The sequence below is a fragment of the Schistosoma haematobium genome, chromosome ZW (genome assembly GCF_000699445.3).
Source record: "Schistosoma haematobium chromosome ZW, whole genome shotgun sequence".
NCBI classification, from domain to species: Eukaryota; Metazoa; Platyhelminthes; class Trematoda; order Strigeidida; family Schistosomatidae; genus Schistosoma; species Schistosoma haematobium.
Window position 1 is genome coordinate 22,977,137 of NC_067195.1, and position 20,284 is coordinate 22,997,420.

The 20,284-nt window shown below is 37.9% G+C and overlaps 1 protein-coding gene across 1 annotated transcript; it reads left to right on the forward strand.

The window, feature by feature from the left end:
• The first annotated feature begins 2,408 nt into the window (after positions 1–2,408).
• CAF1_1 (CCR4-Not complex caf1 ribonuclease subunit Caf1) lies at positions 2,409–18,689 on the forward strand. The gene is made up of 8 exons (XM_051210733.1): positions 2,409–2,451; positions 10,489–10,573; positions 10,613–10,770; positions 10,802–11,156; positions 12,124–12,489; positions 13,951–14,028; positions 15,074–15,319; positions 17,336–18,689. The coding sequence occupies exons 2-8, from the start codon at positions 10,568–10,570 to the stop codon at positions 17,399–17,401; spliced, it is 1,275 nt and encodes a 424-aa protein (XP_051070749.1). The 5' UTR covers positions 2,409–2,451; positions 10,489–10,567; the 3' UTR covers positions 17,402–18,689.
• Positions 18,690–20,284: the final 1,595 nt, after the last annotated feature.

Consider the following 20,284-nt stretch of genomic DNA (forward strand, 5'->3'; position numbering starts at 1 on the left):
GTTTCTTGATGTCAACTAGAAATTCGTATCTCTCTAGAAAGTCCATCCCCAGTATTGCCAGATCTAAGTCGGCTACCTTAAAAACACAAGGGAATTGCCTCCTGAACCCCAAATCTAGGGTTAAAGTTTTCTGCCCAAATGTCGCAATTTTAGTTTTATTTGCAGCTTGAAGTGTAATTGATGATGTCTCTCTACTAATCTCAGTTTTATTTTGAAGATTGATGCTAAGAGTAGCGCCAGTATCAACCAAGAAATTCAAGCCAGAGTTTCTGTCTCTAACATAAAACAAGCGACTGTTTAGGCGCCCCTCCTCAGTCGTCGCGACTTGGGGAGGGGTTACTCGTTTCCCGCTGTCTTGGAATTATGCTTAGACCAGGCGCATGGTTGCATGCACTTGGTTGAGTTTACACCAAACTTCCAGTGGTACCAACAAAACTGCCCAGATTGTCTGGACATTTGTGACCTGTTTTGTGACTTGGATCGTGGTCGTTGTGGTGACCTGCTCCAGTTTCTATGACCAATCTGCATTCTGGTGACAGCCTCAGTGAGACTCTTAACACTCGCAATGAGTCCTTCTATGACGGGGTCTTTTGCTGATTCTACTTTTTGTGTGTGATTTATTGTGCCTGATCCAGTTGAAGGACCTCTTTCCATTATTCTATCGCTTATACGCGCTAAATGAGATAATGAGGTTTGAGGATCTTGTGCATCCAAACAGTGTTGGATGTAGCATGGGAGAGCTTGTATCCATCCTTGTTTTAGGACTGCTTCACCCACTGTGTTATCACCCACTTAGACTTGGAGGTGACGTAAAAACTGTGACGGCGACCTATCACCTAGTGTTTCACCTTGAAAAAGTCTTTGGATTCTTTGACTATCTGATAATGATAAACGGTTCATTATCTCTCGTCTTAAGATGGTGTATGGTTGTGGTGATGGTGGATCTAAAATCAAGTCACGGACTTCTTTGGCGACTGAAGGAGGAAGGATAGAACACAAGTCTCTATAGCGAATCCCTTCAGATTTGATATTGTGTCTCGTGAAATAATGCTCTAGTTGAGCAAACCACAACTCAGGATCACTACGATCAAATTCTGGAAGTCGGGATTTCGTAGTCATAACAGTGTCTATCTCCACTGGTGACAAATCTTCCAGATTATTGGTTTCTATTGAGTCTGACCTGAGGTATGTGACAAATATAGCAATAAAATTAGCACGAAAAATGGTTACTATAACACGAATAACTTAAGATAATAAAAAATGAACTATTTATATACCCAACTTAGTTTACGGATAATCAGGTCTACTTTTACGATTAAATAAAAAAAATGTTAATAACAGAAATGAAGTTAAATTTGTGTTCAAAAAGGGCTCACCAGTTTCGTGCCTTAAGGTAACCCTCGTGTATTGATAGAAGAAACCAGACAAGTAGTGAATAGGTCTTTATTTCGATCTTCGCGCAGTCACAGTGGAGCGTCGGATCATCTGTTCAGACAAACAAAGGCTCTCAGCATTCAATATAAGATAATAGGGAATATAACGCTTATACAAAATAAGGAAGTGAATGAATACTTGAACAATACTGTTTTGGCATATGCTTAGTTGTTTGAGGTCAACTCTTAACCAACCAACCTAAGCTGTTTCAGTTCTACTCTTTTTGAAAACCAAAGTCTCATTGTTCCGTTCCTTTACGATATCTGTACTACATGGCCGATGTAATATCTTGGAACATACATATCTCACGAAGAAAATAAGGTAACGCAGAAAATCCATAAATTGTAGATAGAAATTTTCTGTGGTTATTCACTACGTTTCGCCGTTCAAGTAAAGTGTTGCATACAGAATTTTCGGCTGTTTACTCTTCGTTTAGTGGATTAGCACTGCATAATGGAGTATGGTTTCTACCAAAGACTTTATTTCTTGCATCTAGGGTTATATTCAATGATCTGGTACTAATATGTTGGTGTAGCTCAGACCAAAATACAAAATAAGAGACACAACTGTGATGATTAGAAGTATTTGAATAATCGTACTAACTAGGAAGTCACAAAACAGTGCAATTCACAGCAAATAGAACTAAATGAGAACAAATGAAAGTATCATATGTGAAATTGGAATAAAGCTGATGATCAAGTTTAAGAGAATCATTAGAGTGCGCAAATACCACAACAACACAATAAATTTAATATTTGTAAAGGAATCTGAACCAGAACCCACTCCAATTTCAGTACTAGTCATCAGATGGAGTAGGTCACTACCTTTTTATGTCAATTAAATTAGCAGTTTTTATTATTTCTTTGCGATTGTCTTCCTACCACAAATTTTACTTTGGAATTATCGTGATGGAATTTAAGCTAAAGTATAACCTTGACAAGTGCTAACTCACCTTGAGAAATAAATGGAGTTCCCGCTTAATCTCTAAAGGCGCTATCTTAGAACTGGTTGGCTCATGTACTTGAGTTTCACCATTATTTCATTTTTGTGTAATTACCTAATATTGTAGTGCGGATGTAGTTTATAGCGATTAATTAACATGGTTGTCGAAAGAATTAGGTTCTTATTTCTACTGGGCGCTGTAATTTTCATGTAGTTCCTTATTGTTTGTGAATGGGAAATATACCGTATAATAGATGATGACCCGTGTCCTGTTGGTTATGTTCACTTTTTTCCAACGTTTTCCTTTGAAGACGAGCGTTAGACAGTAAACCAGCTTTTTTCTGGCCTTCATTTTTTTCGCTCAATGTCTGAAGAAACCGTAGTAACCCTATGACGATTGCTTCAAAATAATTTAAAATATAGTGTAGTCAAGTTTCCTAATAATCACTTTAAACATTCGTCCACTCATCGTTTTGTACGGATTTTTGTTCAAGCATAACCCTGTTTTAGTGTTTTTTTGCTTGTTTTAGATGGTAGCTTGTATTGTTGCGGGGTTCTATATATTTTCATGTTAGGAATGTGTTGTGGTCTGCCTCTCTTCATCATTACTCGGAAGATGACGCAGTATGGGTAATGTTCGGCTTCCGAACTTAGTAGTTTCTGGTCACTTACTGTCTATACAGATGCATTAGTGTATATAAATATCACTGAACCATAACATACTGAGTGTACCGTCATATATATGCAAATATTCTGGAGTTCCTCAAGTATTAAGCTCATGGTAACATTTTTATTAACAGGGGATTCGAACCATTTAGACGTATCTACTCATGTAATCGTACCAACTATCATAAATCTCGCTTAATTCTGTCTTCACAACTCGAGTTTGTAATTTGTTTCCACGATTCCTGTTTCTGCTATGGCGTTTTTCGTCGTTAATGAACCTGGCACATTGTCATAAGTGATATCTATGTTTTCCCAATCAGCTTTAATAAGTATACTAGCATTTCACTGAGTATATCACAGCTAGATTTGAAAGTGAACGTTTTGTCTTAATAATAGTAACTTCGCCAAACATTTATCATTTTTGCTTATCCTGTTCCTGGAATAAACTAAAGATAAGTGCTTCAGACTACTAAAAACCACGTACTAGTTTCTTATCTGCTACTCGCAATCTTGGACTATTATAGTTACAGCTACTTTACTCTATCGCTCTCGATTCCTACGGGTACTATTTTTCGTTTCTAGTCATACTTTTGCACTATATTTGAGCTATTGACTGGTTGATTTAGATACTTAATTCATACAACCTGTATATAACTTCTTTATCTTTCGAGAGGCTGGAGCTATCACTAAAGTAGGATTCGCACGATGAGACTCAGATTCAACCTAAGATTTGCCGCGTATGTAAATTTGTTCAAGCTCACCACAGCACATAGAGATACGATAGAAGCTTAAGTAGTAAGACAGTTAAGCAACTCATCGTCTCAAGAAATACCAAAATTGAAGGGACCTAGGCTATTGCGAATGGCTCTGAACGATGTCATGCAACACCAACCATTGGTTACGAAGATCGTTCGGGTACTAACCAGGTTATCTACATCTACTTACACGTTTCAGTGTAACTTCATGAACTTACCACGTTTTCGTTTGTCCTCTCCCATGTTTCTTCAAACTTATTCTTACACCAACCATCCTTTCATGTTGAAGTATGCGATGGTTCCATCAACCTCAGTCGATGAAGATTAACCATTTAATCAACCGATTTAACATTCTTACCTAGTAGCCTGTGTCTGATACCAACATTGCTCATTCAATAATCTTTAAGTATACGAACAGTGCTTTGAGAAAACCTATGATTGGTTACTGGCATTCCACAAATGTTCTCTCCATTTGAAAACCAAACTTCACATATCTAGTTAGAATAGAGTTAACTGTTGCAGAGTAAACTCTTCCTTTTGTTGGCAGACAGATATTTCCCCAATACCCCAAGTAACATGTTGGGTAATACCAACCGAGCTTCCTGAATCCGTGTCGAGACTCTGAAACCCCCCAACCCACTAGGGCTAGTGAGATGTCCAAGACAAGTGAAGGGATCGACTTGCTCAATTACTCGATTCTTTACCACTAGTTAGTGCTTCGAAGTAGCCCATTCTTGGAGAAGCATTTTGTATTCAAACAGAAACATACACGTCCCAGACGTGCTTGTATTGTTGCTCAAGGCGACCAAAAGACCTTGCGTCTCGTCAATGTCTTCGCCGAATAGGACTCTCATCTGCCTGTTCTTAGTAGACAAACGAATTTCTTGGTAGATTTGTTTATGTGAAGCCATATAATGAGGGGATTGTATGTAGAATATCTACGACAAAATTAAATAAACGGAGTGGAGAGCCACGACGAACACCACTTAAGATTGACAGTTCTGATAACAGTTCACCATAAGTTCTAACCCGACTAGTGTCCAGGTAGAGCCTGCACGAGGTTAATGTACTCCCTCGGTACACTTTTCAGTCCCAGAGACTACCATAAAATCTGTCTATCTACAAAGTGTAACGTTGCTTTGGGGACAGAAATACTGAGAGTTGATGGATATGGCTGGGTTTCAGAACCTCACGAAGGGAAAATATCTGATCTACACATCGACTTCCATGTCTGGAATTAGCCTAGGTTTTTGGGTTTGGTTTTCACGAGCTCTATTTAAGTCTAATGATTATCAAGATTAATAATTTAGAAACGACTAATCAAACTGATTCCATTACGTCTGTCACAAGAGGATTTCTGTCATCCCTTAATGAAATTATCAGCGATCGAGATCAATCAGATTGATTTACGTCCAGTTCCCGAATAATAGCTAATATCTCAATCAATCTAACCGTCAACATTCAGCCACTATTCTTAAACATCTCCAGGATTATTTCATCTGAGCCTTAACTATCATAATTACTGCATCCGATTTGATGGTTAATTTAGATGTGGGTTGTATGTTATATCTGAAAACATATTCTGAAATATTTGTGCTATCTGACTGAAGATAAACTACATTTGTGTAGAGATGTCGCTAATTGGACAGCCCCGGACCTTAGCTGCTACCTTGACGCGGTGGTCGGGCTTGCCTATCGTGATGACCCAACTGAGCTATATTGGCTGGGACATATGTTCCTGTAGGTTCTACCATGCCAGGCAGGTCGGTTGGAGAACTGTAAGACTAAAAGCAGCAACTTAAGGTCTGAGGGCGAAGTCGTACTGCTGACTGTAGAAGGGTGTGACAGCAGTAAGGTGTTTCCCTCGGACAACCAGCATCTGCAGCTATGCTGCCTTCTCACAAGGAAGGAAGGGGCTAGAAAAGATCCACCCTAAAAGTGTCACACCTCACCTTACCTCACGGATTTCCGTCTTTGGCGGTAAGGCTCTTTGAAGAACGGAGCTAACACGTCGCAAACCTCCCAAAAAAAAGCCGTGCGCAACTGGCCTCAAGCAGTTGTCCCTTGGGCTCTGCAGTCACGCTGCCAGGTCGTTAAGGCCAACATTAATCCAACTTTCTTTTCAGATTCCTCAAGAAATACCCTTCCACGGTGTGGGCAACCGGGAAGTTACATCAGCCCTCATACCCGTAACAGCATATGAGACCAAGTTGGTCACATCCAAATCCTTCCTACACCTCCTAATACCTTTTTTATCTCCACGACTAACCCTTCTTGCCTCTCTTTATCACCTCGCACCGCTAGGGCAAACGATTCGAGTACGCGGAACGTTATTCCTGGTCTCCTGAAACCACGCTCTAAACTACACGGAGCTTTTAACGTCCGAACACTGTGCCAAATAGAACAACAGGCTTCCTTAGTGAGGACTTTAGAATCTCGCGCCATTCATGTGTGCTGCGCCTCTGAAACGCACATACAGGATCCGAGTAGCGTCATTCATTTGACCTCACCATATCAAAACAAAGAACCATTTCGATTCACGCTTCGTGTATCTGGAAGCGCTGATTCTGCTTCCCGTGGATTCGCCGGCGTAGATATAGCATTGAGTCCTAGGGCAGAACTAGCTCTCTTAGAGTGGATCCCAGTAGACAGTCGTTTGTGCGCTGTCCGACTGAACGGAACAATAAGGACTCGGAAAGATAGAGACACTCGTCGCTGCCTCTTCGTCGTCTCTGCCTATTCTCCCACTGACTGCAGCTCAGATGATGTAAAAGATGAGTTTTACAGAAAGCTCTCCGACCTTCTCCGAAAAGCTAGGCGCTCTGATGTAGTAATAATGGCCGGTGACTTTAATGTTCAAGTAGGTAAACTAAGCGAGAGGGAAAGACACATGGGTGGATCTTATGGTATCATGGCTCAAAGAACAAATAATGGCGACCACCTGTTGCAGCTATGCTCAGATAACCGCCTGTTTCTTGCAAACACTAACTTTGAACATAAGGAAAAACATTTTGACATGACGACCCCCGAATTCGTCTGAACGTTGGACCCAAATAGATCACACCGCTATCGGCCACCGATGAAGAGGCTCGATAGAAGACTGTCGCTCATTCTGAAGCACATACTTAGACTCAGTTCCTGCTCCTGTGCGAGCGCATATTTGTCTACGTCTTACTGGACGTGGGAAAGATGATGCAAGAAAACCCCTTAGGGTCCTACTTGATGATAGTCATGCCCAGAGTATATTTGAGGAACAACTAGAAAAAGTTGGGCAGCCATGTAAGCGATGCCCACCTCGAGGTAGCGTGGAATGACATCCGAAAAGCTGTGGTAACAACAGTGATGTCTGCAAGTACGGTAAACCATAAGGTTAGGGGGAAACACAGGATCTCAGCAGCATCTATCGCACTGATAGATGCTCGAAAACTCATTCCATCTGGCTATGAACATAACGAAGAGCGGAGTCAGATTAAGCGCAAGCTGATAAGAAGCCTACGCAGTGATCGCAAACAGTGGTGGGTAGCGAAAACAAGATAGATGGAAAAGGCAGCGGCAATAGGTAATAGCACACAATTGTTCAGACTCGTTAGGGAAACCGGTATTAGGAACCCGACTGTTAGAGAAACACTCTCAGAGAAAGATGGACATAATATACATTCTCAATCCAGGAGATTGGATCAATGGGCAGAACACTTTAGGGATCAGTTCAACTGGCCTTCAGCCACACTTCGGTTTCCCACGATCTCCAGTCAACCTGAATGGCAAGTTAATGTAGGTCCTCCGACTCTTTATGAAGTTGAAAAGGCTATCCGAAATCTGAAGCGATGGAGAGCAGCAGGCCCTGACAGGTTCATTCCCGAGATTTTTAAGGATGGCGGTCCAGTATTAGCAGTGAGATTAACTGAGGTCTTAGGTAGAATTTGGGAATTGGACGTAATCCCATCTGACTGGTCGCAATCACTGATCGTCCTAATATATAAGAAAGGATCGAAATCATCCTATGATAACCATAGACGAATTAGTTTAACTAGTATAGCATCTAAAATACTGGCCTCAATAATTATCGGGCACCTAAGACTCGTGAACTGCAAACGCGTGGAAATCAGGCTGGCTTCAGATCTAGTCGTGGCTGTATCGACCATGCTTATCGGCGTCCGACAATGGTGGTCTTTCTTGACCTAAAAGCAGCATTTGACTCTGTAGACCGAGAGGTTCTGTGGCAGTGTCTGTCATTGAAAGGTGTACCTCAGAAGTACACAAACCTTGTAAGGGCTCTGTATTCGAACACTACTAGTCGAGTGAGAGCTTATGGCGAACTGTCATCTGATTTTGCAACTTCAAGTGGTGTCCGTCAAGGCTGTCCACTTTATCCATTTTTGTTCAATTTCATCATAGACCTACTTATGGAAATAACGTTCTCGTCGACTGAGTTCTCGGATATTGAGCTCCTTTCAGGAGGTCCACTTATCGACTTAGAATACATGGATGACATAGTCCTGTTTGGTGGAGACACTGATAAAATGTGGAGTATTTTGGTAGCACAGCAATAATACCAGGATATTTGGGATGCGTTTCTCCTCCTCTAAATGGAAGTTATTGCTTCAGGACTGGTCTGCGTCAACACCTGAACTAAACGTAGGAGTGAAGTAGTCGAACGCATCGACGACTTCGCTTATCTTAGAAGCCTGATCAGCCCTAATGGGTTGGTGTCTGGCAAAATCTCAGTACGGATTCAAAAGCTTGTTTGGCTTTTGCCAACTTATGTTACCTTTGGCGAACGCGAGATATCCGTCTTTCAGATAAAGGATGAGTATACTGTGCAGCAGTTCGTTATGTTCTACTTTACGACTGGGGAACATGGCCATTAAGAATAGAGGATACTCGTAATTTACTAGTATTTAATTACAGATGTCTTAAAAATATTGTTCGGATCTGCTGGGATCACCGGGTAAGTAATAGTGAGGTTTGATGCAGGGTATTAGGAAGTGATGGTAAACTAGTTGATGGGGTTGTGAATCTTCATCGACTGAGATGCTTGGGCCATGCGTTACGTATGCCTGAACACCGATTACCACGACACGCAATGCTGACTAGTGTTGGAGACGGATGGAAGAAAGTTAGGGGCGGCTAAACCAAAACGTGACGTCAGTCCATAAAGCTACTAAATCCCGGTCTGAGCCACGTTGGTAAATGCAGGGTCCGCGTGACTATCGTAACCACTGGTTAGAGACTCTTGGTGACATGGCTTAGAATCGATCACTATGGCATGGGTTTATAAACTGTTTGTCTTCCTTTAAGCCGTGAGATTAAAATTATTTCATATCTTTCTTTCTACGAACTAATTCTTTCTCCCTGTATCCTTATATGAATTTTTTTATTATCATTGAAGTAACTGCTTTTGTGAATTTGGTGTTCATCTTGTTGTGCTAATGAGGTGTGGCAACTTGTACCAATGCATATGTGTTCCTGGTTCTACGTTTTAGGTAACTGAAGACTACCGTCTTGAATTTTACTCAGGAGTTATGCCATAAAACTCAAATAAACATGTTTTATTGGGTCTATAATATGGGTTGATTACAATCGCATGTACAGCGGAAGGGATAAATAAAATTTATAAAGCCATTGTCTATCTGGAATAAAAATGAATAAGAACTGAATTCGGAGTACTGGTTCAGGTATAGCAGTGGTAATTTTAGAAAACAGCACTTGTTTTCTAAAAGATTAACGGTGGTCAATCACTTTTTGGACATAAGGGTTTGATGAAATCTGTCTATAGGTAGTTTTTTCAATAACTAGTAGTTTAGTTAGATCCTTGTTTTTATTCGCGGTTATGAAAGCCTCCAATAAATAATTCTAACAGTATCAGTTATTGTTCGATGGTTTATCTCATTATTCGCAAGTGGAAATCTTTAAAACCTTGTATGATTTCGAGTGTTCAAACATGTGGCTTAATGCCAATAAACCTAATTCACAGCTGGGTAGCCCTAAACCATCCAAGGTATTCTGGTTAGTGATTGTACAAACCCACCTAATTAAACTAAGACTTCTGTTTTATGCATTTTCACGGTGTCCAAAAATCGGCTACATCCCAGTTAAATATTAACTCTGTAATAAGGTACAGGTTTTTGTCCTAAGGTTTGAATCAGATCTATATGGTACTTTTCTCAAATCGAAGTAGATAGAGTGGGTTTCTAACCTGCGAATTCAATGCTCCAGATGTTTGATCTACCGCTTCGCATCCGAAGAGACTGTTTCGAATGCCTTAAATAGATTTTACATTTACTGTCGTAACATTGTTTTGTACCTAATATATTTGTATAATGTAGGCTCTTTAGGAAAGCATATTTAGTATTTATAATTGCTATTTAAATTATCGACTTGGTAGCTTAGTCGTCGAAGTTCTTGACTCCGAGCCATTGTTTTCTGGTTAACCCTCGTCCTCGCTGTACATCCGTTTGGGCGACCGAGTATTTTCTTGTCAGTTTTCCTTATTCATAAGTGTTGCTCAAAGCCGATTACATAAATTTGTATTATTCATCATGCGGTTTAAGAAACTAGTATTGGGTATGTAATAACTACACTTTACTTTCGACATACAACGATGAAAATTCTATTTCCCATAGTTTTGTATTTTACTGTTGGAATACTCGTAATTCTTTCCTAATTCCTCTCATGTTCTCTGTATTCTAAGACCGTTTACACTTAACGAAGCATTTGTGTAATTATTCAAAGGGAGTTACACCGTTTCTGAAGCGTATTCTATAATAAAAATGATGGTAAGTTAACTTACTAATTATTTCAGTCAAAAATGACAGTTGCACCCTTCAGATTCTGAAGATATTGTCGAAGAGAGAGTAATAAATGAAGAATACAAGATATGGAAGAGGAATACTCCGTTCTTGTACGATATGCTGATGTCACACTGCTTGGAATGGCCAAGTTTAACTGCTCAGTGGTTGCCATCTGTGGAAAGGTAGGTAGTTTTCTCAAATAATGTTCTACAGGACTGGGCGAGATTACTCCGTTCATCGTTTAATACTGGGGACTCACACATCTGATGAGCAAAATCATTTATTGATAGTTACGGTTCATCTACCAAATGACCAGGCAGAGTTTGATGCAAGTGCTTATGATAGTGAACGAGGTGACTTCGGGGGATTTTATTTTCCATCTGGGAAGTTGGAAATATCAATGAAAATAAATCATGAAGGTGAAGTCAATCGTGCTCGGTTTATGCCACAGAATCCAGACATAATAGCTACCAAAACACCAAGTGGTGATGTTTTAATATTTAATTACCCAAGACATCCACCGAAAACTCCATCAGACCGTGGTTGCCAACCTGATTTACGTCTCAAGGTACTATACTATTGGTGTTCATCTCGTTTTATTACCCTTTTCTGAATCCAGTATATAATAAAGTATGTGTGACCACATAGAACAAACCATAGAATACAGTGCTGAAAATAAACATATCATAATTCTGTCACCAACATTAAACTAAGAAAGATACATTCAGAGATTCTTACTTTGATTTAGTCTCATAGAGAATGTGTGATATTCAACTGCCTCAAATTGAAAAAAAATCCAGGGGAAAATTTCTTCTGATTAGCTATCATTTAGACAAACTTAAAACATTTGAATCAAGAAATATACCTCAGAATACCATAACATCATGAACATGTAAGGAAAGAGACATATCAGCATGGAATTAATCAAAGAATAATGTAATTATGTAAAATTCTTTCCATGAAATTTCATAGTTATCATCAGTGCGTAATTAGTGTTCTGTAACCCGTTTAGATAAATACTCTCTTTTGACGAATTCAGTTTCAGTGCCAGATAACAAGTTTTGAGAAAAACAATTACCACTAGATGGCGGTCAAAAATTATAATTGTGTGACCGTATGAAATTATTTTCACGTAAATCTTGAAATTATTCTATCCTAGGACATACTTTAAAGTTCAGATGCCATCTGGCAGATGAACCAGTATGTTGGTAACTGTTTTCGACTTCAAGACTCGTATTATTTTCTCGTGCTCTGTTATTAGACAAACCATGTTTGGGATTTTTACTTTATTTTGTGAGGAGGTTGACTATTTTCAACAATGTTGCATAAAATTGTTTGATTGGTATACTGATTAATTTACTTTAACCATAAAGTTCGTAAGTTTTAATAACTCACATGGAGTTTGGTTTCACGTAACTAACAAACTGTCTTGGATTTTTCTCCATTTACTATGAGACCAATTATTATGTTATACTGGATTACGTGTCCCTTCTATTGAGCAATTGCATTGCTTTTCTATTCGGTCTTCACTTTAGGGTCATCAAAAAGAAGGTTATGGTCTTTCATGGAATGTGTCTCTTAATGGTCATCTCCTTTCAGCATCTGATGATCAGACAATTTGTTTGTGGGATGTTAATGCTGCTCCTTTAGATGGCTGTGATCTAGATGCGATGGCTATCTTTACGGGTCATCATTCAGTAGTTGAGGATGTTTCTTGGCATCTTTTCCATGGACATATTTTTGGTTCAGTAGCAGATGATAACAAACTTATGGTTTGGGATACACGGAGTTCAAATCGTACAAAACCTCAGCACCAAGTAGATGCTCATACAGCCGAAGTCAATTGTCTTGCTTTTAATCCGTTTTCTGAGTTTATTATTGCGACGGGAAGTGCAGACAAAGTAATTAAGTATTTTATCCTCGTATCTCTTTTTAAACGTGAATAACCAAATAACATTCATGAAACAATATCATTGGTTTTTTAAGTCAACTATGTTGCGAAACTTGTGAATATTTATTTCTATTAGCCCAATTTAGTCCTCTCCAATTCAGTAAAATTAACCGTAGAGCTGTGGCTTAGAGGTTAAAAGTACTGAGCTTTCGGTCATTAGCTTGCAGATTCGAGCCATTCACCTACTTCGCGATAAATCTGGAGACAGTGATAATCGTTTTGTAAATGTAATTAGAAATACTACATGTCCTTCGAACAGCCACATTCAGTATAGGACCTGCCACATATGCATCGGTTCAAGTTGCAACATCACATCAGCACAGTGATATAACATTAAAAAGATAATTTCCGGAATAGTGGCTGTGATAACAAAATCAACGGTAGCAGTAGTAAGACGTTTATGTGCATAAAAGGTGTATAAGATATTGGGACTCATGCTCTAAAGGAATACTAAGAGTTAGTGAACCTGGGCCATTGCGAATGGCTCTGAACGATGTCATCCAACATCAACCATTGGTTACGAAGATCATTCGGGTACTAACCAGGTTATCTACATCTACTTACACGTTTCAGTGTAACTTCATGAACTTACCACGTCTTCGTTTGTCCTCTCCCATGTTTCTTCCAACACTAATTATCCTTGAACAATAAAGTAGGCGATGGTTGTGCATACGTAGCAAACGTTTTATTATTTGTTTTCCTATTACGTTAGTTTGAGGTGTTTCTTGTATCTATGACGTTCGTTATTTAAGTGACTAAGTTCATTTTAACTCATTCATCAGCTTCAAAAATCAGTGTGGATATATATATATAGTTAGTTAGTTAGTTTTCAGATTAACAAAGCTCTTGTTAATTTATTTGTTCCGTAAATCATTTTAAAAGAAGTTGATTCTCAATCAACTTCAAATGAACTGACTGTACTTCGTTCGGATAGTCTTTGTCTTCAGGACCAATATTCTCATTATTTATGACTCATCCATCAAGAAAGAGAGAAATAAATGTTGTTTGAATTTATTGCTGTGTACATGGTACAAGATTGTTTCTTGGTTATACGTGTACTGATTGGTCAGTTAGAGTAACATTAGTGCAGTTAATGATTTTACTGTGGTTATGTAGTTTTATTACTTAGTTGGGCGGGGACTAACTAATTAATCATACTTAATTTTATTGTGTTTGTTTTTACATCGATTATTTTGTCAGATTCTCAGTAAATGAATTCATTATTCTGTTATGAAAATGAGCTGTATGTTGGAGTATATGTGTACCACTGTTATATTAATATCATGACCCCCCATCCGTGCCAAGATGCAGTTGGCTTTAAAATATTTCAGTTATCTAAAATCAGGTGTTATTTGCAATTTATAACCAATGCCTTTAATATAGCATTTTTTTTATCCAAAAATATCTGTAGACTGTTGCTCTTTGGGATCTGCGTAATCTTCGGCTGAAGCTACATTCATTTGAATCTCATAGGGATGAAATATTCCAGGTAGAAATTCAGCATTTTTAAAATACATCTTTGAAATTTCCTAATTATCACATTAGTTTATTTGTTTTGTCAATGTATTTACTACGTTATACAAACTCACATTCAGATTGATAGTATTACCTAGTTTTTCGATCATTTTTAGCTTTGAGTTAAAAGTAAAGAGAAAGGTGATGAAATATTCTAGCTTTTAAGATTACTATTTTATGTCCTTGCTATTTGATTTTACTGGACTGTGTTGAATTACAACATTGTGTAACGATCATCTAATTCATGTAACTACTCTTTTAGGAACGCAGGTCGCCTAATATATTTGCTTACAGCATCAAACCTTTCCGTTCTTAAAAACGATCCAGATATGATTGTTAGATATATCTTAGGGTAGCAGAAATTAGTTAAATAAGATAATCACATGAGTAACCTTTATCACTACATATTCGCATAATTTATTGTTTCATTTGAAAAGTAAATAATTGTGTTCACTACTTTGCATAACGTACCATTCACGGTTTATTTCTAAATCGTAGGTTTGCTTTTATCCTTACTAAGTCGATAGTTAAAACATTACAATAAATCAGCTTACGTTGAACATTGACAAAATACCAGATATATAATCATGAATGAAATGTGCTAAACTAGAATTCTTCAGGTGTATTCAAATGAAAAACAATAATATTGCTTGGAAAAGACTGTTCAATATTTTTTTAGCGTCATCGTATTAGAAAACTAGGCTGCTCACAACACTAGTGTATTGACTTCTCAATGTAATATAAAATTTTACAAAATATATTGCTTCTTGGGACTGTTGGTTTGAAGGCATAAACATTAAGCACAATGCCACTAAAGTTAAGGTAAACAATTCCCCAATATTGTGAAAACGATCTTTTTTATGAAAATTGGTATTCAGCTGCTTTTATTTTCTATTTAAGTGCTACTGATGTTTGGTATAAACATGGTTGTATCGCCTGAACGTATTCCACTAAAGGTTACTTTAATGAAATGTTGAATCTGATTTTTTTAAAAACCATTTGTAATGTATTTTCATTAGGTCCAGTGGTCTCCACATAATGAAACTATATTGGCAAGCTCAGGGACTGATCGTCGTCTTCATGTCTGGGATTTAAGTAAGATAGGTATTGATCAGACTGCTGAAGATGCGGATGATGGACCTCCTGAGTTATTGTTCATTCATGCTGGACATACAGCAAAGATTTCAGATTTTTCGTGGAATATTAATGATCCGTGGGCTATTTGCTCTGTATCTGAGGATAATATTTTACAGATCTGGCAAATGGTAAATTGTTAATTTTTCGTATGCATTCAGTTTATGAAGTTGAATTTGACACAAAAATATTGTCATACTAAATGTAACTTATTTACCAAGTACACGTTTTTGTATTCGACTTTGAGCCACACTGAGTGAAGATTAGAGAAACTGGAGCTGTTCAAACTGGATTAAGTTAAGAGTGATTAAAACTTCCGTCTTACTGATTAAAGATTGAGTCATTCAATCACTAATCAATGCTATTTGACACAATATTTACACCCGTTTATTATGAAACGTTGACGTGACATTCTTAGAGTTTTCCTCGCGAGTTATTGCTAATTATGCCTGCTCAACTCTTCACTGTAAAATAAATAAATCCAGTGATAAAATTATTCGTAAACTTCTAAAGATTTTCTGCGTACATTAATGTCAAACAGTTAAAGTGTCTCTAGATTCCCAGGTATTCGGTATATCTGTTATTTATTTTATTTATTTATTTAAGCACATAAACATTGGTACAAGGAGGCACTAAATAGATGTGCGTCACATAAATCATTCTATTTGTGCGAGGGCTGGGATACTGCCCGGGTGCACAAACCGAAGCAGGTAGTTTTCTTAGGGGGTCACACCCGAAGCCTTTGACCTAAAGGTCTGATTCACAAGGTGTTATAATCTCTTTCTTACGGTTATGACCCAGCTATTCCTATTGCTTAGTATTCTTGGACACCGATTCATTCAACAAGTCCCCAAATCAGAACACAGTTGAACAGGAAAGAGATTATATTCCAAATAACAAGGTTAGATGGAAGTAAGAAGCACAATAGGGAAAACGTTAGTATATTTATAGTTTTTACATAAAAAGATTCTAGAGTATTCTCCAAGTATCGACTAGTGCTGATTGGCTAATTCTTATCCAATCAGCGTGCAACAAAGCAATCGTGCATTGAGCATGCTTTAATCCAGTCTATGTCCCGCCAACACAACGCAGTGGAGCAACATCGGGAGATGCAGTCCCATGGTAGCTGATGACCAACAATAGGTTCATACTCCATTTGTTCCTCCAGGATACTGGAGCCCATGTGCACCATTGGTTTTGAATCGGATTTTTCCAACTCCCCTAGGTGGACTCCTCGCATCCACTAATCCGGTTAAAGCGCCAGACATTCGCTTTTCGTCCTCTCAATTTCGTAAACAACACCCCCACCTCGAGAAGACAATGAGTAGCACTTCCCTGGAGGTGGTTGTATGCACGTGGCCTTGTAAAAGCATTTCGAGAGGGAGAGCGGACTCTCCCCACTCTCGGCCGTACCAGGGCATTTGGGGGCGGTATATCTGTTAACTGAACTTAGTATTTACCGCTGGTTTGACAATATTAATCTCATTTTCGTTTAATTTATGTATAGAAATGAAGAAATGGTAGAACAATTCTCGAGAAATCGACTAGTCATATAAGATGAGAAGTCTGATCAATAAATACACAAAATATATTCTTTATTTTAATTCGTAATCGATTGGATTATCGTGTTGTTGATATTTTTGACTGAATTTTGATCAGTCTTAGCCGGCATATGTGCATCCTATGCGGATTCGATCGATGTAGCCATTATCTCAAAATTATATACAATTTATGAAATTTGACAAGTAGTATAATTCAGAACACACGTTACGTGCTATTTTGAACTTGTCAGCTGGATATACGTAAGTCTCAGAGTCGATGTTCACTGACCGATCAAAATTTGGTCGAAATATGAACAACTGGACAATCCGAGCCATGACAAATTAAAAATTGATACCTGTTATACAAGTGAATGGCTATCTGGACTCAGTGGCTAAGTGAATAACATTTCATGAAGTGAACATTGACTCTCAGATGCAGATACATTCAGCTGACAAGTTCAAAATATGACGTCACGCGAGTCCTGAATTATACTACCCGACAAATTCCATATATTATACATAAAATACATTTGTTTCGTTCTGTTTTTCTTTAGTTTAAAGCTAGTCATATCCATTGTTGTTTTTAAACATTTAATTCAATTTTAGGCTGAGAATATATACAATGATGATGAAATAGAGATGGGGAATCCAGAACTTGAACAGCATTCTTAGCTCGCTACTTTCTAATCCATTTTGTTTTATGTTTTCGTATATTCTGTGTGTTTCCTTAACGTTGTGTATATAAGATGCACCAAGAAATAAACATCAAATTTTGTGTTTTCTACACATGGTTGTTATTTTGCTAATTCATCTATTGAGTAAACGTTTAACTTTGAATTGTGATCATTATAATTGATAAAGTGATAGGCCCTGATTATTAGTGTAATATTCATTAAGCCACACAATTTAAATATGTACGTTTACATCAAGATGTTTTTTGATCCCTACTTGGTGATTACCAGCTATTTGTAATAATATTTTTCATTTCAGTAGACGTCTATCAAAACTCATTTTTTCCATACTAAATTGACTATTCTTAGGGTGAGTACTCCGTCTTCTTTTAGGTCGACACTTAAAAAACTATAGGAAAGTTTCTCGGTTAGATTCATCGGTTTGCGGTTCTTTGGTGTTTATGGTTATCAGGATTTTGGAGAGCACTGTTTCACTAATACAATTTGTTGATATAAAATAATACGACTATCTTGATGAAGTATTCATAGCGTCAAAACGAAGATATCAACCTACTGCTTTCGCATGTTCGATAATGAACGCAGTCCATCTCACAATTAATTGAAGATAATTACAATGAGCCTGTGGTTAGACTTAAGACAAGTTAAAAATTGTTGGCATTTGGTCTAGTGGCGTTTACACGCTTCAGTTGATACGTAGACTAGTATTTCTAAGAAATTTGTTCTGCGACATAAACCCTAATTTCGGAGACCTAACTATATTTTAAAATTGTGTTTAGATAGTAGAGTATCAAAATATATCCAGTGGTGAATGACAGTCTTGAACTGTGTTCTTAAATTCACATCATTTCTTTAAAGAGGGATCTTATCAATAACAAATGCACGTGTTACTGAGATAGCAAGCATCAAGTTTGTACAATTCAGAGTTTTACTCGAAAGGGAATAATTATAATTGTATCAGTTACCACCCTATTTTGTGTCGTTTGCATAGGGGCTCTATAGAGATTCTCTAATTTAAAATTATTTTTCACGAAGCGACAGTTGAAAATCAAAGAGGTGGTTAACATACAAACTGGCCTCAAAACTAATGGGATATAGAGGAAGATTTTCAAAAATTGCTGTCTACTCTTATGTAGGTGATCGAACACATACCTGGTTGGCATTTTCCTGTTTTTCTAGGAACGTTATCTTCTCGCACTAGTTGCGTTAGTTTTTATGTTAGAAATAGATTGAAGTCTTATAAACCAAATGGCTTATTTGTCTCGGCCTTGACTACTTAACTATTCTATGCTCAACAGTTTTATTGACTTATAGAAGGTCAGTTTGTAGAAAAGTAAGTTCCTCAGAAGCTCACTAGTCCGCTTCAGGCAATGTAAATCACTGATTAAACCAAGTGACACTCGCTCTTCAGATTAAACGGTGATTTCTCAAAGGCCTGGATGTAACGCTGGAATTCTTTTTGCCGTTACATCAATCGATCTCATGGGTTCTTGTGGAAATATTCCTGCAGTGTATATCTGCGTATTTTTACTGTGAATGGCGTAATGTTAATTTCGTCTGTGTGGTATTACACTGAGCAAAATATTCTTATGAATTTCTCAGTCTTATTCGCTATCAACGATTCCTTAGTATATTCACAAGTTCGTTTTCATAATTTGAGGACACACTCGTGTGTAATTTGAATAAATGAGACACGGATTGTCAATGTGACGTTGGACACCACTGAACTACTTTAGACAAGTAATCTTTCGATGAAATGTGGGTGGACATACTATTTTACTTGTTTAGTCCTGGTGCTCCTCTTGGGGCACATGTGTTTTTCTGTCGCCAGTAGACTTTTCTGGAGTCCCCTGATTTGGTGTAGTCGGTACTTCAATTTTTCTAACAATCGCTCTCAATAATGTTATCATCTAGTAGACCGTGTGAAGGTTCGAGTGCGTTGCTGAGAGATATTTTAAACCCGTTAGCATCTATGGGTAAGGTTGTGCGAAACTCGTATAGTTCTGCTTGTACAATTCTTTAACTTGCATGATGATCTGATGCTACATTTTGTCCATTCCGTGCTCTAAATTCTTACACTGACACGTATTTTTTATTTTTGTATATGTGACCGATCAGTTATTAAGTAGTGTGGTTTTATTATACTTATTTAGCTTCGTGTATGCATATTTAAGGGAAAATATTCTACCACTTGTGATCATGTGACTGGAAGTACATAGATCTATCAGTTTTCCACCACTCTTGTTGCTTTTTTCCGATCCACTTTGCCACTTGAATCATTCATATTAAATATTGCCCATCCTGGCCTTGACATTCAAGTCCTCTATCAGGACGGTTATGCTGTAATGGTATCGGCTCTCAACTACATTATCCTTGAAGCCGAGCATACGGTAATTGGGAAGATTCACACTCAACATTTAACACTCAGAGGTCAGAAATGGTGAACTAGGAAAACTTGTTCGGTACGGCATGATTTGGTCGGCACTATGTGACTACTCGTTTTTCCGATTCAATATATTATTCTCTTCCTAGCCCAGATGTATTCTCCATAAGTCCTCAGCCGCAACTATTTACTGTCATAACAGAATGAGTGAGTATAAAAAATTATGTGAGTTCCACGTAATGTCTGGTAGATCAGGTAGTCACATCACTGCACATTTGCGATTGTGGTGTAGTTCTGTTACCCAAATATTATAAACAAGTTTGCTAATACCAAGTGAGGCTATAATTCTACAGGTTTTTCTGAGCAGTTCTATCCAATAGACTGCAGTCTCATGGGGATGGTCCTTATAATCCTTTCTGATTCTAACAGAAAGGACGTCCTACATTCTCTGGACATTCCGCTCACCTATATTTTCACAAGTGA

What these genes read in the sequence shown, in the direction of transcription:
- CAF1_1 (XM_051210733.1), top strand. An exon ending in AACCTGATTTACGTCTCAAG is followed by an intron (nt 11,157 to 12,123) that starts GTACTATACTAT and finishes TCTTCACTTTAG; the next exon opens with GGTCATCAAAAAGAAGGTTA. An exon ending in ATAGGGATGAAATATTCCAG is followed by an intron (nt 14,029 to 15,073) that starts GTAGAAATTCAG and finishes TATTTTCATTAG; the next exon opens with GTCCAGTGGTCTCCACATAA.